The sequence below is a fragment of the Macaca thibetana genome, chromosome 18 (genome assembly GCF_024542745.1).
Source record: "Macaca thibetana thibetana isolate TM-01 chromosome 18, ASM2454274v1, whole genome shotgun sequence".
Taxonomy (NCBI): Eukaryota; Metazoa; Chordata; class Mammalia; order Primates; family Cercopithecidae; genus Macaca; species Macaca thibetana.
Window position 1 is genome coordinate 16738197 of NC_065595.1, and position 15935 is coordinate 16754131.

General features: G+C 44.0%; 1 protein-coding gene and 1 long non-coding RNA gene across 4 annotated transcripts in view; both read left to right on the plus strand.

Moving 5' to 3' along the window:
* LOC126941481 (uncharacterized) overlaps positions 1 to 15935 on the plus strand; it is a 242837-nt gene that overhangs the window by 198580 nt on the left and 28322 nt on the right. The gene's annotated exons all lie outside the window — the stretch shown is intronic.
* Positions 2683 to 15935, plus strand: part of KDSR (3-ketodihydrosphingosine reductase) — a 41575-nt gene continuing 28322 nt past the window's right edge. For both annotated transcript variants that reach the window (XR_007721311.1, XM_050768132.1), the window contains exons 1-5: positions 2683 to 2944; positions 6432 to 6521; positions 9497 to 9553; positions 13718 to 13783; positions 13982 to 14077. Coding sequence is in view for 1 of the 2 variants with exons in the window: in XM_050768132.1 (XP_050624089.1) it covers positions 2837 to 2944; positions 6432 to 6521; positions 9497 to 9553; positions 13718 to 13783; positions 13982 to 14077 (417 nt within the window). In the remaining variant the exon portion in view is untranslated. The remainder of the gene's footprint in view (positions 2945 to 6431; positions 6522 to 9496; positions 9554 to 13717; positions 13784 to 13981; positions 14078 to 15935) is intronic.

Here is a 15935-nt window from a genome sequence, read left to right on the forward strand (position 1 = left end):
AACTCTTGTATCTATCTGCCACTAGCTTTTGACTCTAATTTTTCAAATTATGTTTACTACCATATCATAAACAGTGTAACTCTGGGACTGTAAGTGAGGTTATAATATTCACACTGATGGCCAAATTTATTGAGAAATTGAGTTAAAAGCCTCCTACTCTACACTGGCTCCTTCAAATGTCAGACATGTTCATTTTACTGTAAGAGAGCTTTGGCCAAAGCAGGTGGCAGCCATGTTGTAAAGGATCCAGTCTTGCCCAAAGAGAAGAGTTGACTTTTGCCCTTGGCTTCTGGGAGGTTATCTATGTCATACCTGATAGGAGTGTCTTTGTTTAGATGGGCAGTGGGCAAACTGGATTTTAGGGTGGAGACTGGGCATTCCAGAGAGACCAAGCATGTGAATTAGGTGGGGGCTTTTGTCATGCACTATCAGTCTAGTTGGAGTCTCAGTTCAACCAAGTGGACGATTGATCAAGCCTATGTGCTAGAGTCCCAATAAAAACTCTGGACACAGAAGCTTAGGCAAGCGTCCCTGGTTGGCAATACTCCAAGCATACTGTCACATACCAATGCTGGGAAGGTAACACAGCCTGACTCCATGGGAGATGACAACAGAAGCTTTGCATTTGGAGCCCTCCAGACTTTGCCTTAGGCATTTCTTTCCTTAGCTGATTTTGATCTGTATTCTTTCCCCATAACAAACCATAACTATGAGCATAATGGCTTTCGGTGAGTTCTGTGAGTTCTTCCAGTGAATTATCAAACCTGAGGGTGGTTCAGTAACCTCTAAACTTGCACTGACATCAGAAGTCTTGGACACTATGCCCTCAAATTTTGCAGTTTGGCTAACTCTGCTTAAGTCAAGAAAAAAAGAAAAACAAAAACTTTTTTTTCTCCTTAGCTCCCTAGTATTTCTAGAAACAACAACAAAAATGAAAAGCAAGTAAGCAAACAAAAATATGTGCCTCTACGCAAATTAAAATCACAATGACACTTTGCACCAACGAAAAAAGCTATAATCAGAAAGACGGATGATAACAAGTGTTAGTGAAGATGTAGAGAAATTGGAACCCACATACACTGCTGGTGGGAACACAAAATGTAGTCACTTTGGAAAACATTCTGGCAGTTCCTCAAATAGTTAAACATAGAGTTGCCATAAGATGTAGCAATTCCCCTCCTAGGCATATACCCAAGAGAAATGGAACATATGCCCACACAAAAACCTGTAAATGAATATTTACAGTTAGCATAATTCTAATAGTCAAAAAGTGGAAACAACCTAAATATTCCTCAATTGATGAGTGGAAAGTTAAAATGTGGTATAGTCATACAATGGGGTATTATTTGGCAATAAAAAGAAATGAAGTATTAACATGTAGTTCATATCATGGATGGACTTTAAAAACATTACAGTTAGTGAAAGATAAGATGAAAATGGCTACACATTATGAGATTCAATTTATGTGAAATATCCTGAATAGACAAGTTTATAGAGACAGAAAGGATGAGGGATTGCTTAGGCTTGGGCAGGGCTTGGGAGGAAATGGGTCGTAACTGCTAATAAGTATAGGATTTTGGGGGGTTGTGACAAAAATGTTCTAAAATTTATGGTAGTGATGGGTCCACAACTGTGACTATATTAAAAACAATTTATTATGAGCTTTATTTTTATTTTTTGTTTTTTGAGACGGAGTCTTGCTCTGTCGCCCAAGCTGGAATGCAGTGGCACGATCTCACTGCAATCTCTGCCTCCCGGGTTCAAGCGATTCTCCTGCCTCAGCCTCCCAGGTAGTTGGGATTACAAGCGTATGCCACCATGCCCAGCTAATTTTTGTATTTTTAGTAGAGACGGGGTTTCACCATGTTGGCCAGGCTGGTCTCGAACTCCTGATCTTAAGTGATCCGCCCACCTTGGCCTCCCAAAGGACGGTGATTACAGGCCTGAGCTACCTCGCCCGGCCTATTATGCACTTTAAATCGGGAATTGTATGGTATAGTATGTGAATGAGACCTTAATAAAGCTGAGTTGTTTGCGTTTGTTGTTTATTTGTTTTGAACCTGCTTGGTAAAAATGAACTCTGAACTCAATGAAATTGAATTACTTTGGTGATTTCTCAGAACTCCCAGTTAAGGCTTTCAGGTCCTCCGAAAAGCGAAAGTGGGCTGTGACCATCTTCTAAGAACGCCAAGAAAATACGGAATGGAGCCCAGGATTTCAGAGCGTAGTCGCCGGGCTCCCAGGCTGATCCGGCTCCGGGAGCCTCCAGCCGCCCTTTCCGATGCCCCAGGGCCTCCGAGCATCCCGGCGGGTGGTCCCAAGCCGAGGGCGGAACTCCGGGGAGGAGCGCTCGTCACGCCCACACTGGAGGCCGTGGCAGGCCTGGAAACCCCGCCCTGCGGGGGTCCTAAGAAGCCACTCGAGCCCCCGAAGAGCCAGTCTTCGCAGCCTTTCCCGGAGCGCTCGCATCTGGCGCTGCCCAGAGCCCGCTCGCAGCGCTCAGGGACGGGAGGCCCGGTTTCCACGGGAGAGGCTGCGGACTGTGGGCCCCGTCCCCAGGGGGTGGTGGTGGGAGACACCCGGCGACCCCCGAGAGGCGATTCCGGAGGTGGCGGCGGGGGCAGCCTACGCGTCCCCTGGAAGCACCGCCCCGCCTGGGTGGTGCCCGCGCCGGCTCCTCCTCTTCCCCTCCGCAGCGGCCCGCCCCGGCCCGCAAACCCAAACACTCCAGGCGCCCGCCCACCGCGCGTGATTCTCGCTTCGCCGCCGCCCAGCCCTGCGCGCCCCGCCTGGCGCCCCCCGCCCGGCCGCTCCGGGCCCCGGGCCCCGCGGAGCGATGCTGCTGCTGGCTGCCGCCTTTCTCGTGGCCTTCGTGCTGCTGCTCTACATGGTGTCTCCGCTAATCAGCCCCAAGCCCCTCGCCCTGCCCGGGGCGCATGTGGTGGTGAGTGGCCTCCTGTTGCTGCGCCCCGACCTCCCCGCCCGCGCGGCCTTTCTGCCGCCCAGGCCGCGCCGCCTGCGTCCCTTTTTCCAGGCCGCGGTCTCCAGGAAGGCATGGCCAAATGGGGAAGGTCATCTGCCGCCGTCCACCCCGGCGCTTTCGCCCCGGCCCCGGCACCCGGCCTCGCGGACCCGCCCTCCACTGCCTCGGGCTCCTCCTAGGGCGGGAGAGCGTGCGACGGGGGACCGCGCCAGCCGCAGGGTTCCCGGGGCCCAGGGGTTCGGTGGCTGCTCGTGAATCCACGCAACATCCCTGGGATGTGGATGTTTTGTCCTCAGTTTTTCCCATGAGTCAACTGAGGCACAGAGAGGCTGAGAAACTTTGCCAAAACACAGGGGTCGGTGGTGCGCAGGGTGCGGCGCACGGTCCCGGGCGGGGGCAAACAGCGGGGAGGTGGGGTCCCAGCCACCGGGACCCGCCGAGGCAGCTCGGAACTGGAAGATGGCCTGTGCGAGTGACTGGAAGAGCCCCTGCCAGAGGATTCCAGGAAGTGACTCACCTGGGGAAACTGCTCAGAACCCAGCGGGCTGGCGGTGGTGGCTTAGCGGTATTGGGACGCCTGTCCCGTCTACACTGCTTGTCTCTGAGCTCAGCGTGGCATCTGCTGATTGCTGCTGCAATGCAATCCTTTGCTGTTTCCTAGTGGGAAGGATGAGCTAAATGACAGGGCTAGTGTGCGAGGAATGAAGGAGAGGTGGATGGGTGTCTTTTGTTTCTTGGCGGAAGCTCGCATATTCCGCGATCCCTGTTGTACAAATGTGGCACCTTTCTTAAACAGAGAGAATGCCTCGTTACCTGCGCCCAGCACTTCCCCGTTTGCAGTGGCTTTCTCACCAGCTTTCTTGTTTGGATCTCCCAATCCCGAGGCATAGTGAATCGGGGAGTTAGGAATGAGGAGGGTTGATTACAAAGCTGGCCGCACACCTCTTCCTGTCCTATCTCTGCACCGGAGATCCGAGCCTCCCTGCTGAGCTGGTGTAAGATAAGATGGTCATTTCTCTTAGTGTACTTTAAATCTGTAGAAGGGTTTGTGAATGCGAAAATGTATCTCTTTAATTTCTCCTTTGTAAAGCTATTAGCTTTTTCCAACACCTCCTGTTCCTAATGGGGAAAGAGTGTGGACTCATTACAAAAAACAAATAAGGAGAAAGGCAAAACTTGACACACTAAATTCTGAAAGTTTTACATCCGCAAGAGAACTGCTGCCTCAAAAGCATGGCTTTAAACGTTGGATCCTTTCAGAGCTTGTGTTTATAGAGCATAACTTTGCAAAAAGTAAAGTTAAACGCAGAATGAAAATTGGAATTCCTTCTTTGTAAGACAGTTTCACTGAGCCTTGGCTCCAGTCCTTCCAACCCCATCCCGCGGCAGGTCGTAGGTGAAATAATAAATGCTGTGTCTGTTCAGGTGGACCAAGAAGAATTTCTTATTTTTACCATCCTGCTTTAATATGCAGGATTATTATTTCAGACTCTAAATAATGTGAGAATGACATGAATAATTCGCATGGTGTCACCATCTGTCTTCTTTTTTAATGTCATAAGAAGAGTGAAAAGTGTAATTATTGTTCTTGAGATTTGTTAGGAGTTGACTGGGCGGTATTGTTGGGAGAGGGGGCTGATGGTTAGACTGTACATAATTAAGAACAAACTTAAAACAATTGTTTCATTTTTAGAACAATTTTATATAGTAGTGTTATCTATCTAGTTACAGTAGTAAAATTGCAGGAAAAAAGCAGAAAATCACCCGCCTCATCCCAAAGTGCTGGGATTATAGGCGCGAGCCACTGCACCCAGCCAACAACAGCTATATTTTTACAGTAATCTTCTGCTGATAACTGGCTGATTATCCACCAAGTAAATCTCTTCAGTGATGACAGGTTGAAGCTAAAAAGAAGTAAGGGATGCCTATGAGTCCCATAGAGATAGGTGCATTTGCGTGGGAGACACTTCCCGATGATGTTAAAATCCTAACATGGAGTCAGAGATTTTCCTCCCAGCATGATTTATGTATAACAGTGAATATTAGGAATAATCTAAATGTCTGATTATAGGGAAATGTTTAAGTTTTGATTTAGCTATTTGATGCAATATTGTGAAACCTTTTCGTTTTTTGACATAATAGGTTATAATTTTTAAAAAACAAGACGCAATACTATGCAATATTATGTAGTTTGCATGGGACAGTGACTAGAACGATATGACTGGGTGCGATGGCTCACTCCTATAATCCCAGCACTTTGGGAGGTCAAGGAGAGTGGATAACTTGAGGTCAGGAGTTTGAGACCAGCCTGGCCAACATGGTGAAACCCCATCTCTACTAAAAATACAAAAATTAGTTGGGCGTGGTGGCGCACGCCTGTAATCCCTGCTACTTGGGTGTCTGAGGCAGGAGAATCGCTTGAACCCGGGAGGCGGAGGTTGCAGTGAGCCGAGATTGCGCCACTGCACTCCAACCTGGGTGACTGAACAAGACTCTCTCAAAAAAAAAAAAAAAAAAAAAAAAAAAAAAGAAAGGAAGACAGATAATGTTGCATTGTTCACTTATTCAGTGAAATATATAATATATATTGAGCCCTCCCCATGCTAAGTGCTAGGAATATAGTGGGGAACAGGAAAAGCATTGGTGTTTTTAATGGAGTTTATGGGTAGGTGATGGGAGAGATGGTTGGAATCAGATAATCACACAAATCTAGCGCTGTTTATTATGTGCATGTCATAAAGAAGAAACATAGTGCTGAAAAGTGTGTCAGTGTGGGGGCAGGGGAGACAGTGAAGCCTTTCCTGAGGAAATGATATTCGACCTGAGATTTGATGGGCGAGTAGGTGTCAGATGAAGTGGGGAGAAGAGCATTCTTTGCAAGGGAAGTAGGATATGCAAAGATACTGTGGTTGGAGGGTGCATGGAATTGAAAGACAGCCGGTATAGCTGAACTGTAGACAGGGGTACAATAGGGCAAGAAGAGCTTTACTTTTCAGAGTTTCCTTGTGATTGTATATTACTTTCATACTAAGCAGTCATTTCAAATATATATGCAGGTGGCCATTCTTTTCATCTGTTGTAGAGCTAATCTTGCATAAAGGTGCATTAAGGAAATAAGATTCATTTGGATTTGGAATCAGAGGCAGACTAATATATTATTTATGAGCTAGATTTATAGGGCACTTTTCCACCAGTGAACTCAGAAAAATATTATAGGTGTGCAATTTATGGTTCAATAAGAAAACAGTCAGAGCAGCAGGCCTTGTGATAGTATCTTTCATGCTTACACTTACTCCAGTCATTAAGTTTGGGATGAAGAAGTTACAACAGCTAACCATTTAGTTCTTGTAGATTCATTTCAAGAGCCTGTCATAGTTGTTTTTTATAAAAAAACTTCCTACAGAGGGGAGATTTCAAGTGCTAAGAATATTTTATGATTTTGTTTTAGGTTACAGGAGGTTCCAGTGGCATCGGGAAGTGCATTGCCATTGAGTGCTATAAACAAGGAGCCTTTATAACTCTGGTTGCACGAAATGAGGTGAGGCTTCTAGATTCATTATTACCGACTGACTTCTTCAACTTGAAATTAGTCAAAGAGGCTGTGCTAAACGTCTTAGCATTCACCTAGAAAGCGCTTCTTCCTTGGTGTGAGATGTGTTTCTTGAACTACTGATTCTCTCTTGTATTTAGGCCAAACACTTCTCTGTTGAAATCAGGTCGGGCCCACAAGTATTTATTTAGTACCATTGGCATATTAGGCGACAACGTCATAGATACTGCAGATCCTGAGGTGGGAGAGGCCAAGGTCTAGTTTAAGGAGCACACCTGGCCATAGGAAGCCAGGGAGGGCCCTCGGCCGCCAAGGAGGGCCCTCGGCCAGGCCTAAAGTGCTGGAAGCAGTGATTCTAGAGCTGATACCTGAAGGTGTGTAGGTGTTTCTCTATAATTTTTCCCTATGATTTGCTTAAGACATGATAGATATCTTTAGTGAAATGTAGACACCATAGAGGAACCTCGTCCCTCCCTAGAAGTTTAGCAAAATGTGTTTTTCTGTATCAAGTCAACACAGAATCTGTTTTTATTTTTTGTCAGGGCTTGTTTTTGTCTTGCCAAAGTTGTTTTTAGAGCACAAAGCAGTGACACTGTGTGCACATGAACTGTCATGACATCCTCTTGCTCCCCATATGGGGACTGGAGGAAAGTGACCTCAGAGCTGGCTCGTCCGCTGCTGCAATTCTATGCCTGGCATAGTGCTTGGCACATAGCACATGCTCAGACGTGTTTGTTGAATGAAGAAATGAAGGGAGGAATGATGGAGAGCCTGGGAATGTCAGCATGGCATACTTCTGTGGGGATCTTGGACTCACCCATGCGCAAGGAGGGTGATAGTATGGTAACTGCTCAAGTGGGTGGAGGGCTGGACAGGACCCAGTAAGAATGGCAGGCCAGGAAGGGCCTTGAGGGAAAATTTAAATAATGTCGCAGACTTAGGCTTGGACCTCTATTATTTCTTTCTTTCTTTCTTTTTTTTTTTTTTTTTTGAGACAGCATCTCACTCTGTTGTCCAGGCTGGAGTGCAGTGGCATGATCTCGGCTCACTGCAACCTCTGCCTCCTAGGTTCAAGTGATTCTCCTGCCTCAGCCTCCTGAGTAGCTTGGATTATAGGCGCGCACCACCACGCCTGGCTAATTTTTATATTTTTAGTAGAGACAGGGTTTCACCATATTGGCCAGACTGGTCTCGAACTCCTGACCTTGTGATCCGCCCGCCTCGGCCTCCCAAAGTGCTGGGATTACAGGTGTGAGCCACCACGCCTGGCCTGGACGTCTGTAATTTCTTTTACAAACCAAGAATGGCAAAATTAGCTACCTTATATTTATAGCTTGACTTTTCTAACAATGAATTTGCTTTGGCATTGAAGCCACTTTACATAAATGAAAACACAAATTTAATGAAATGGCATTTTGTAAGTTTTAAACACCAGTTTTGATGCAAGTAAATAAAAGTGGAGGCAGAGAAGGCCAGCATTTTAGGCCCTCAGGAGCTCACATGGGGCCTTTGCATTGCTAGAAATGAATGAGCTGAATGAAGAACCTGTGGTGTTGAGTAATTCATTCATTTTTTTTTTTTTTTTTTTTTGAGTCACGGTTTCGCTCTGTAACCCAGGCTGGAGTCCAGTGGCACGATCTTGGCTCACTGTACCCTCTGCCTCTAGAACACCTGGGATTACAGGTGTGTGTGACCACACCTGGCTAATTTGTGTGTGTGTGTGTGTGTGTGTGTATGTATTTTTTCTTTTTTTAGTAGAGACGGGGTTTTACCACGTTGGCCAGGCTGGTCTCAAACTCCTTACCTTAAGTGATCCACCTGCCTCAGCCTCCCAAAGTGTTGGGATTACAGGCGTGAGCCACTGCACCTGGCCTCACTCTGTCGCCCAGGCTGGAGTGCAGTAGCACAATCTCGGCTTACTGCAACCTCTGCCTCCCAGGCTCAAGCAATCCTCTCACTTCAGCCTCTTGAGTATCTGGGACCACAGGTACTCGCCACCACGCTTGGCTAAGTTTTTGTATTTTTGGTAGAGATGGGGCTTCGCTCTGTTGCCCAGGCTGGTCTCAAACTCCTGAGCTCAGGTGATCCACTCACCTTAGCCTCCCAAAGTGCTGGGATTACAGGGGTGAGCCACTGTGCCTGGCTGAAAAATTCTTTCTTTTCTAATGTAATTTATAATTCCAGTCTTTGCAAAGTCAAGCTGTATGTATCTTTAGTCGTAGGACAGTATTATTTCATTATAGACATATTCAGGTTTAGAAACCTTTCTGCATTACCTTTTGGAAGATTTCGCTTACGCTTTGGTTCCTCTCTATTGCATGATATTATTTAAGTTACTTTTTACAGCAAATTAAGAAACTATAATCTGATACCTGTTTTCTTGGGATTAAGTAAAACAAAAAAAATTAGGACCTTGGAAGAATTACACAATTACACGGATAACCTTGCTTAAGACTATTTTATAGTAGCCAGGCCTAGTTTACTCAGTCTATCCAAAAGGTGATTCTTACTATGTTTGCTTTTATAATAGAAGAAAATATTGGACAAAAAGCACTGTTGACAGGGAGTCACACATACCCTCAACTTTGGGGAGCACTGCATATTAATAGAGTTGTTCTTTTCTTATATCACAACTAAATAATAAGACATTTATTAGAACTGTAGAGTCGGCCTCAGCAATGAGTACTGTTAACAGGGGTTTTGAGGTTTATCAGTTTTTCTATTATCATTCTCTGTAATTCATTTTCAAACTTATTATCACTTATTCATAGCTTAGCATACTTCACATCTTCTTTCTTTTATAGGCTGTGGCCCAGTCTGTCTATGCAATGTAGATACTGTGTAGTGTGTTTTCTGGAATTTAATACATACACATAGAAATAATTGCTTGTTTTCTCTCCTTGACAATAAACAGACATGCATATAGATAATCACCAGGACTAATTGTTCTGTATTGCTTTCAGGATAAGCTGCTGCAGGCAAAGAAAGAAATTGAAATGCACTCTATTAATGATAAACAGGTAAATCTCTGTCTTCAGAATGCATTTTCTGTATAACTCAGCACAGTTGTATAAAGGAAAAACAGGGTTACTTCAATTGTGAATAGCTAATTGAAAGCATATATGATTTTCCCAATCAAAAACATATTGTACTGTTTTTTAAAAGGTGGAATTGTTTGAATTGTCTAGTAACTCAGAATATCACACACACACAAAATGAATAGACTCCCTCACACATTCATATCTACAAATGGTCAAATAACAGAATGTTTTACTGGCAAATAATTTCATTTTAATTATTTATTTAAATGAACTTTAGACAAATGCTTAAGAAGAAAGGAATATTTAAAATTTATTTGGTTATGGAATTTTTGATGAATACAATGATGTTTATATTTCAGTATAAAACGTAATAACAAAATTAATAATCACACAGCCATCACCCAGCCTAAGAAGTAGAAATGATCAGGGTCTCTGAAGCCACCTCTATGCCCCACAGCAGCCTTGTCCCTCTTTTCTCATTCCTGGAGGGACAAACGCCAACGCAATTTTTTGCGTTGATGCTTTCTTTGTTTTTTTTTTTTTTTTTCTCTTTTTTTTTTTTTGAGACAGTGTCTCACTATCATCCAGGCTGGAGTGCAGGTGTGCGATCTCAGCTCACTGCAGCCTCCACCTCCTGGACTCAAGCAATCCTCCCACCTCAGCCTCCCTAGTAGCTGGGATTATAGGCACGTGCCATCATGCATGGCTAATTTTTGTATTTTTGGTAGGGATGGGGTTTTCACCATGTTGCCCAGGCTGGTCTTTAACTCCTGGGCTCAAGCGATCTGCCTACCTCTGCCTCCCAAAGTACTGGGATTATAGGAGTGAGCCACTGTGCCCTGCCTCTTTTTCTTTTTAATTTTACCATATATGCACATGACTCTACATAATAATATATTCTTTAGTTCTTTTTTTTTGTTTTTTTTTTTCTGAGATGGAGTCTCTCTCTGTCACCCAGGCTGGAGTGCAGTGGTGCCATCTTGGCTCACTGCAACCTCCACCTCTTGGGTTCAAGAGATTCTCCTGCCTCAGCCTCCCGAGTAGCTGGGATTACAGGTGCATGTCACCACGCCTGGCTAATTTTTTTTTTGTATTTTTACTAGAGATGGGGTTTTACCATGTTTGTCAGGCTAGTATTGAACTCCCGACCTCAGGTGATCTGCCTTCCTTGACCTCCCAAAGTGCTGAGATTATAGGTGTGAGCCATCGTGCCTGGCCAATATATTTAGTTCTACTTCTTTTATTATATCATTCTTATTTTTTAGCAGCTTTGTGAAATACAATTTACATACCATACAGTTGACCCATTTAAAGTATATGATTCAATGATTTTTAATATATTCCTAGAGTTGCGCCACTATCACCAGAATCAATTTTGGAACGTTTTCCTCACCCCATGAAGAATCTCCATCTGTATTAGCAGTCACTTGCCATTTCCTCCCAGCCTCCTCTCAGCTAGGCAGTCACTCATCTACTTTCTTTCTCTATAAATTTGTATAACTTCATTCTTTATGCTTCTTATGCAACTTGATTTCTTCACTCAATATGATTTATTTATTTTGAAATGGAGTCTTGCTCTTGTTGCCCAGGCTGGAGTGCAGTGGCGTGATCGCAGCTCACTGCAACCTCTGCCTCCCGGGTTCAAGCCTTAGCTTCCTGAGTAGCTGGGATTACAGGTGTGCACCACTGTGCCTGGCTAATTTTTGTATTTTTAGTAGAGACAGGGTTTTACCATGTTGGTCAGGCTGGTCTCGAACTCCCAACCTTGTGATCTGCCCGCCTCAGCCTCCGAAAGCGCTGGGCTTACAGGCGTGAGCCACCATGCCCGGACCACTCAATACTATTTTTAAGGCCAGGCGCAGTGGCTCATGCTTGTAATCTCAACATTTTGCGAGGCTGAGACGGGCAGATCACTTGAGATCAGGTCTTTGAGATCAGCCTGGACAATGTGGTGAAACTGTGTCTCTACTAAAAATATAAAAAATTAGCTGCGCCTGTAATCCCAGCTACTCAGGAAGGAGGCTGAGGCAGGAGAATCGCTTAAATCTGGGAGGCAAAGCTTGAGGTGAGCAAAGATCGCAGCACTGTACTCCTTGGGTGACAGAAGGAGACTCGATCTCAAAAAAAAAAAAAAAATATATATATATATATATAAAATTTGAAAAATTCATTTATGTTGCTGTATAAAGTTGGAGTTCATTTTTTTTTACTACTATATAGTATTCCATTGTATGTATAGACCACATTTTGTTCATCAGTTCAGCAACTGGTGGATATTTAGGTGGTTCCCAGTATTTTTGTTAGTTTGTTTTGTTTTTTACTATTAGAAAAGCTTTCACTATTCTCTTTGTGCACACGTGCAAGAATGGTACATACCCAGAAAAGAAATTGCAGAGCTGTAGTGTATGCAGTTGTTCAACCTCACCAAAGTGGTTAAGCTCCCACAAGTAGGACTGTGGTTCCTGTTGTGCCACATCCCTGCCAATACTTGGTATTGACAGACTTTTTACTTTTTGCCTTTCTGATGAGTTTTAAATAGTATTTCACTGTGGTGTTCATTGACTTTTTCCCCTCCAGAGTGTTAGAGATCTTTCCACGTGCATTAAGTAGATTTGCCTTAAATTGCTCCTGCCTAGGATTGAAGTACACCAGAGCTTGTTCCATCAGTTCCCTCCTATTGAGCTGTTTCCATTCTTTTTATTTTATTTTGTATTTTTATCTTTGCAATTGCAGTCTGTGCTGCAGGTAAAACTCCTTGTGTACATCTTCTGCACACGTGAGTTTTTCCTCTAGGACTGTGGTTTTTACCCCCCTTCTCTGAAGCCCACAAGCATTGGAAAAACAGCAGCTCTGTAAATTGCCCCATTTTTTCCCGTATTCCTGTAATATCTGATAGAGGAAGGAGTATGGTGTGAAGCCAGGAGTCAGTGTTCAGGGCCTAGGCCAGTCTTGCCTGCTGCCAGCACTGTCTCTGCTCTGGGCTTCCTCATCATGCCACCTTCTACCTCTTCATCTGCCAGAGGGCTTTAGGTCAGGTGGGAAACTTATCTTTCACATCAAGGAAGGGAGATGGAGATAAGGCTAGGGCAGGAGAGAATGAGCTTGATCCTTCTTATGCCCTGCCAGGCTTCTAGGGACCTTTGTGTGTGTGTGTGTGTGTGTGTGTGTGTGACTTGTTAACATTTTTTTGTTTTGAAATTTCACTTGTCTGTGGCATAGATTTTATTTATAGTAACTGGTCTAATACTGTATGAAAAGGCATGTTTTAAAATTAATCATATGATTACTACTGCCCTTTTTTTTTTTTCTTTGAGACAGAGTCTCACTCTGTCACCCAAGCTGGTGTGCAGTGGTGCGATCTCGGCTGACTGCAGCCTCTATCTTCTGGGTTCAAGCAATTCTTCTGCCTCAGTCTCCCCAGTAGCTGGGATTACAGGTGCCCGCCACCACGCCAGGCTAATTTTTTGTATTCTTAGTAGAGGCGGGGTTTCACCATGTTGGCCAGGCTGGTCTCGAACTCCTGACCTCAAATGATCTACCTGCCTCAGCCTCCCAAAGTGCTGGGATTACAGGTGTAAGCCACCATGCCTAGCCAATTACTACTACCTTTAAAACAATGTTTTCTATCTGAGGATGTTGGGATAAAATCCACTCTAGGTATACATTACAACCAAGGGCAACCCCTCTAGACTAGAATGTGCAGGTTATATTTGGAGGGAGGGCTGTTTCCTTTTCTTAGGAATTTTGATCATTTGGACAGGATTCCTCTTTGAAGGAATCAGCACTGAGGCCCTGATATGGAATATTTCCATCACTCCCCAGGGTCGGCCTGTGCCCTTTCACAGTTCCTTCCATCCCTCATGCCTGGCTGTGGGCAACCCCTTATCTGCCTTCTGTCACTATAGATTAGTGGCATTTCAAGAGGAGCATTTATATATTTTTAAAAAGATTCTTCAGAGTTTTAACTCCAAAAATTGCCAAGAAAATTAGATTCTACGAATTGCATCATCAGCAAACACTGAAATCTCTTCATTCAATATTGGCTTCCTTCTGTATTCAATGAATTATCTTTTCTTTAAAAATATCTTTAAAAAATAGTTTGGTACCTGCAAAACTTTGATCACTTTTTTTCTTTTTTCACAGGTGGTGCTTTGCATATCGGTTGACGTATCTCAAGACTATAACCAAGTAGAGAATGTCATAAAACAAGTAAGAGGTTGGGCTAATTGGAATTCACCAATGTGCTTGACTTTTGATTTGTTCTTGCCATTTTGCTATGTGGCTTGGAATGGGCACAACTTCTCTATAGGTTTAATAGTTTTGTAAATTTTATTTATCAGCATGGATTTGCTGCTGAGTGGTTTTTCTTCTCTGTTTCTTAATGCCTGCTCTGCTACATTTTTCTAGGCACAGGAGAAACTGGGTCCAGTGGACATGCTTGTAAATTGTGCAGGAATGGCAATGTCAGGAAAATTTGAAGATCTTGAAGTTAGTACCTTTGAAGTAAGTAAAAATGTTTACTCACTGGAGTAGCACATACACTAAAAGCAGAGCAAGCCACGGGTAAAAGCTTTAAGAATCAATTAGATGAATGCATTCAGATGTCCATGGAAGCTTTAGAAGACTCTGGAGGAAGGCTGAACAAGGTGAAGCTGAGCAAGGTTTTCGTTCCAGTGTCATGACCATTGAACCTTAAGAGTTTAGACATTTTATAGGTGAGAAAACCAGCAAAAATGGGAATGGAACTTCTGATCTGACACAGATTACTGTAGCAATTCACTGAGGTCATATTTTCAAGAGAGTACTTTGTAACCTGAGAGATGCTGGATCATGTCAGACATCAGTATTATTAACAAGGAGAAACCAAAAAAGTTGAAGAACAGACTCACTAGGGTTCTCAAATCAATATAAAAAGATACTGCATCTTATTAAGATTTGAAATTTTTTTTTGTTTTTTTTTTTCTTTTTTCAAGATGGAGTCTCGCTCTGTTGCCCAGGCTTGGGTGCAGTGGCATGATCTCCGCTCACTGCAACCTCCACCTCTCAAGTTCAAATGATTCTCCTGCCTCAGCCTCCCTAGTAGCTGGGATTACAGGCACATGTCAGCACACCCAGCTAATTTTTTTTATTTTAGTAGAGATGGTTTTTGCCATGTTGGCCCAGCTGGTGTCAAACTCCTGACCTCAAGTGACTGGCCCACCTCGGCCTCCCAAAGTGCTGGGAGTACAGGTGTGAGCCACCACACCTGGCCTGAAATGTTTTAAAAATGGAAAATGTTTTTTAGTTGCCAGTGCATCAGCAATCTTTTTCTTTTCTTTCTTTTTTTTGAGACAGAGTCTTGCTCTGTCACTGAGGCTGGAGTACAGTGGTGCAATCTTGGCACACTGCAACCTCTGCCTCTTGGGCTCAAGCAATTCTCATGCCTCAGCCTCCCGAGTAGCTGGGACTACAAGCACCCACCGCCATGCTCAGCTAATTTTTGTATTTTTGGTAGAGACAGGGTTTCACCGTGTTGGCCAGGCTGGTCTGGAACTGCTGACCTTGTGATCCATCTGCCTTGGCCTCCCAAAGCGCTGGGATTACAGGAGTGAGCCACCACACCCAGCTCAAAATCTGAAACTGTTTGAGTGCCAACATAATGCTCAAAGGAAATGCCTCTTATGGCATTTCGGATTTCAGATTTTCAGATTAGGGATGCTGAACCAATAAGTACAATACAATATTCCAAAATCCAAAAAAACTCAAATCCAAAACACTTCTTGTTCCAAGCTTTTTCGATAAGGGACACTCAACCTGTACCATAGTTGGTGCATTTTCTAATGATAGGAAATGATTTTTATTTAAAATGAATTCTATCTCAGTTATATGTTTGCTTTATTATTTTCAGTTTTTAATTTAATTGAAGTTCACTTGCATGTAAAATGCCTGTACACAGGCCAGGCATGGTGGCTCACGCCTGTAATCTCAGCACTTTGGGAGGCTGAGGTGGGTGGATCATTTGAGGTCAGGAGTTTGAGACCAGCCTGGCCAGCATGGTGACACCCCGTCTCTACTAAAAATACAAAAATTAGCTGGACGTGGTGGTGTGCACCTGTAGTCCCAGCTGCTTGGGAGGCTGAGGCAGGAGAATCGCTTGAACCTGGGAGACGGAGGTTGCAGTGAGCCGAGATCACGCCCCTGCACTCCAGCCTGGGCAACAGAGCGAGACTTTGTCTAAAAAAAAAAATAAATAAATACAATGAAATGCCTGTACACGGTACTTTGGCCTGTGCGAGAATTAAGCACATCCTGTGTGACTCCACTGGGCAAGGACTGTTGGAACTTGCACCTGGTTTCTTCTGGACTTTTCTCCCTGTGTCTT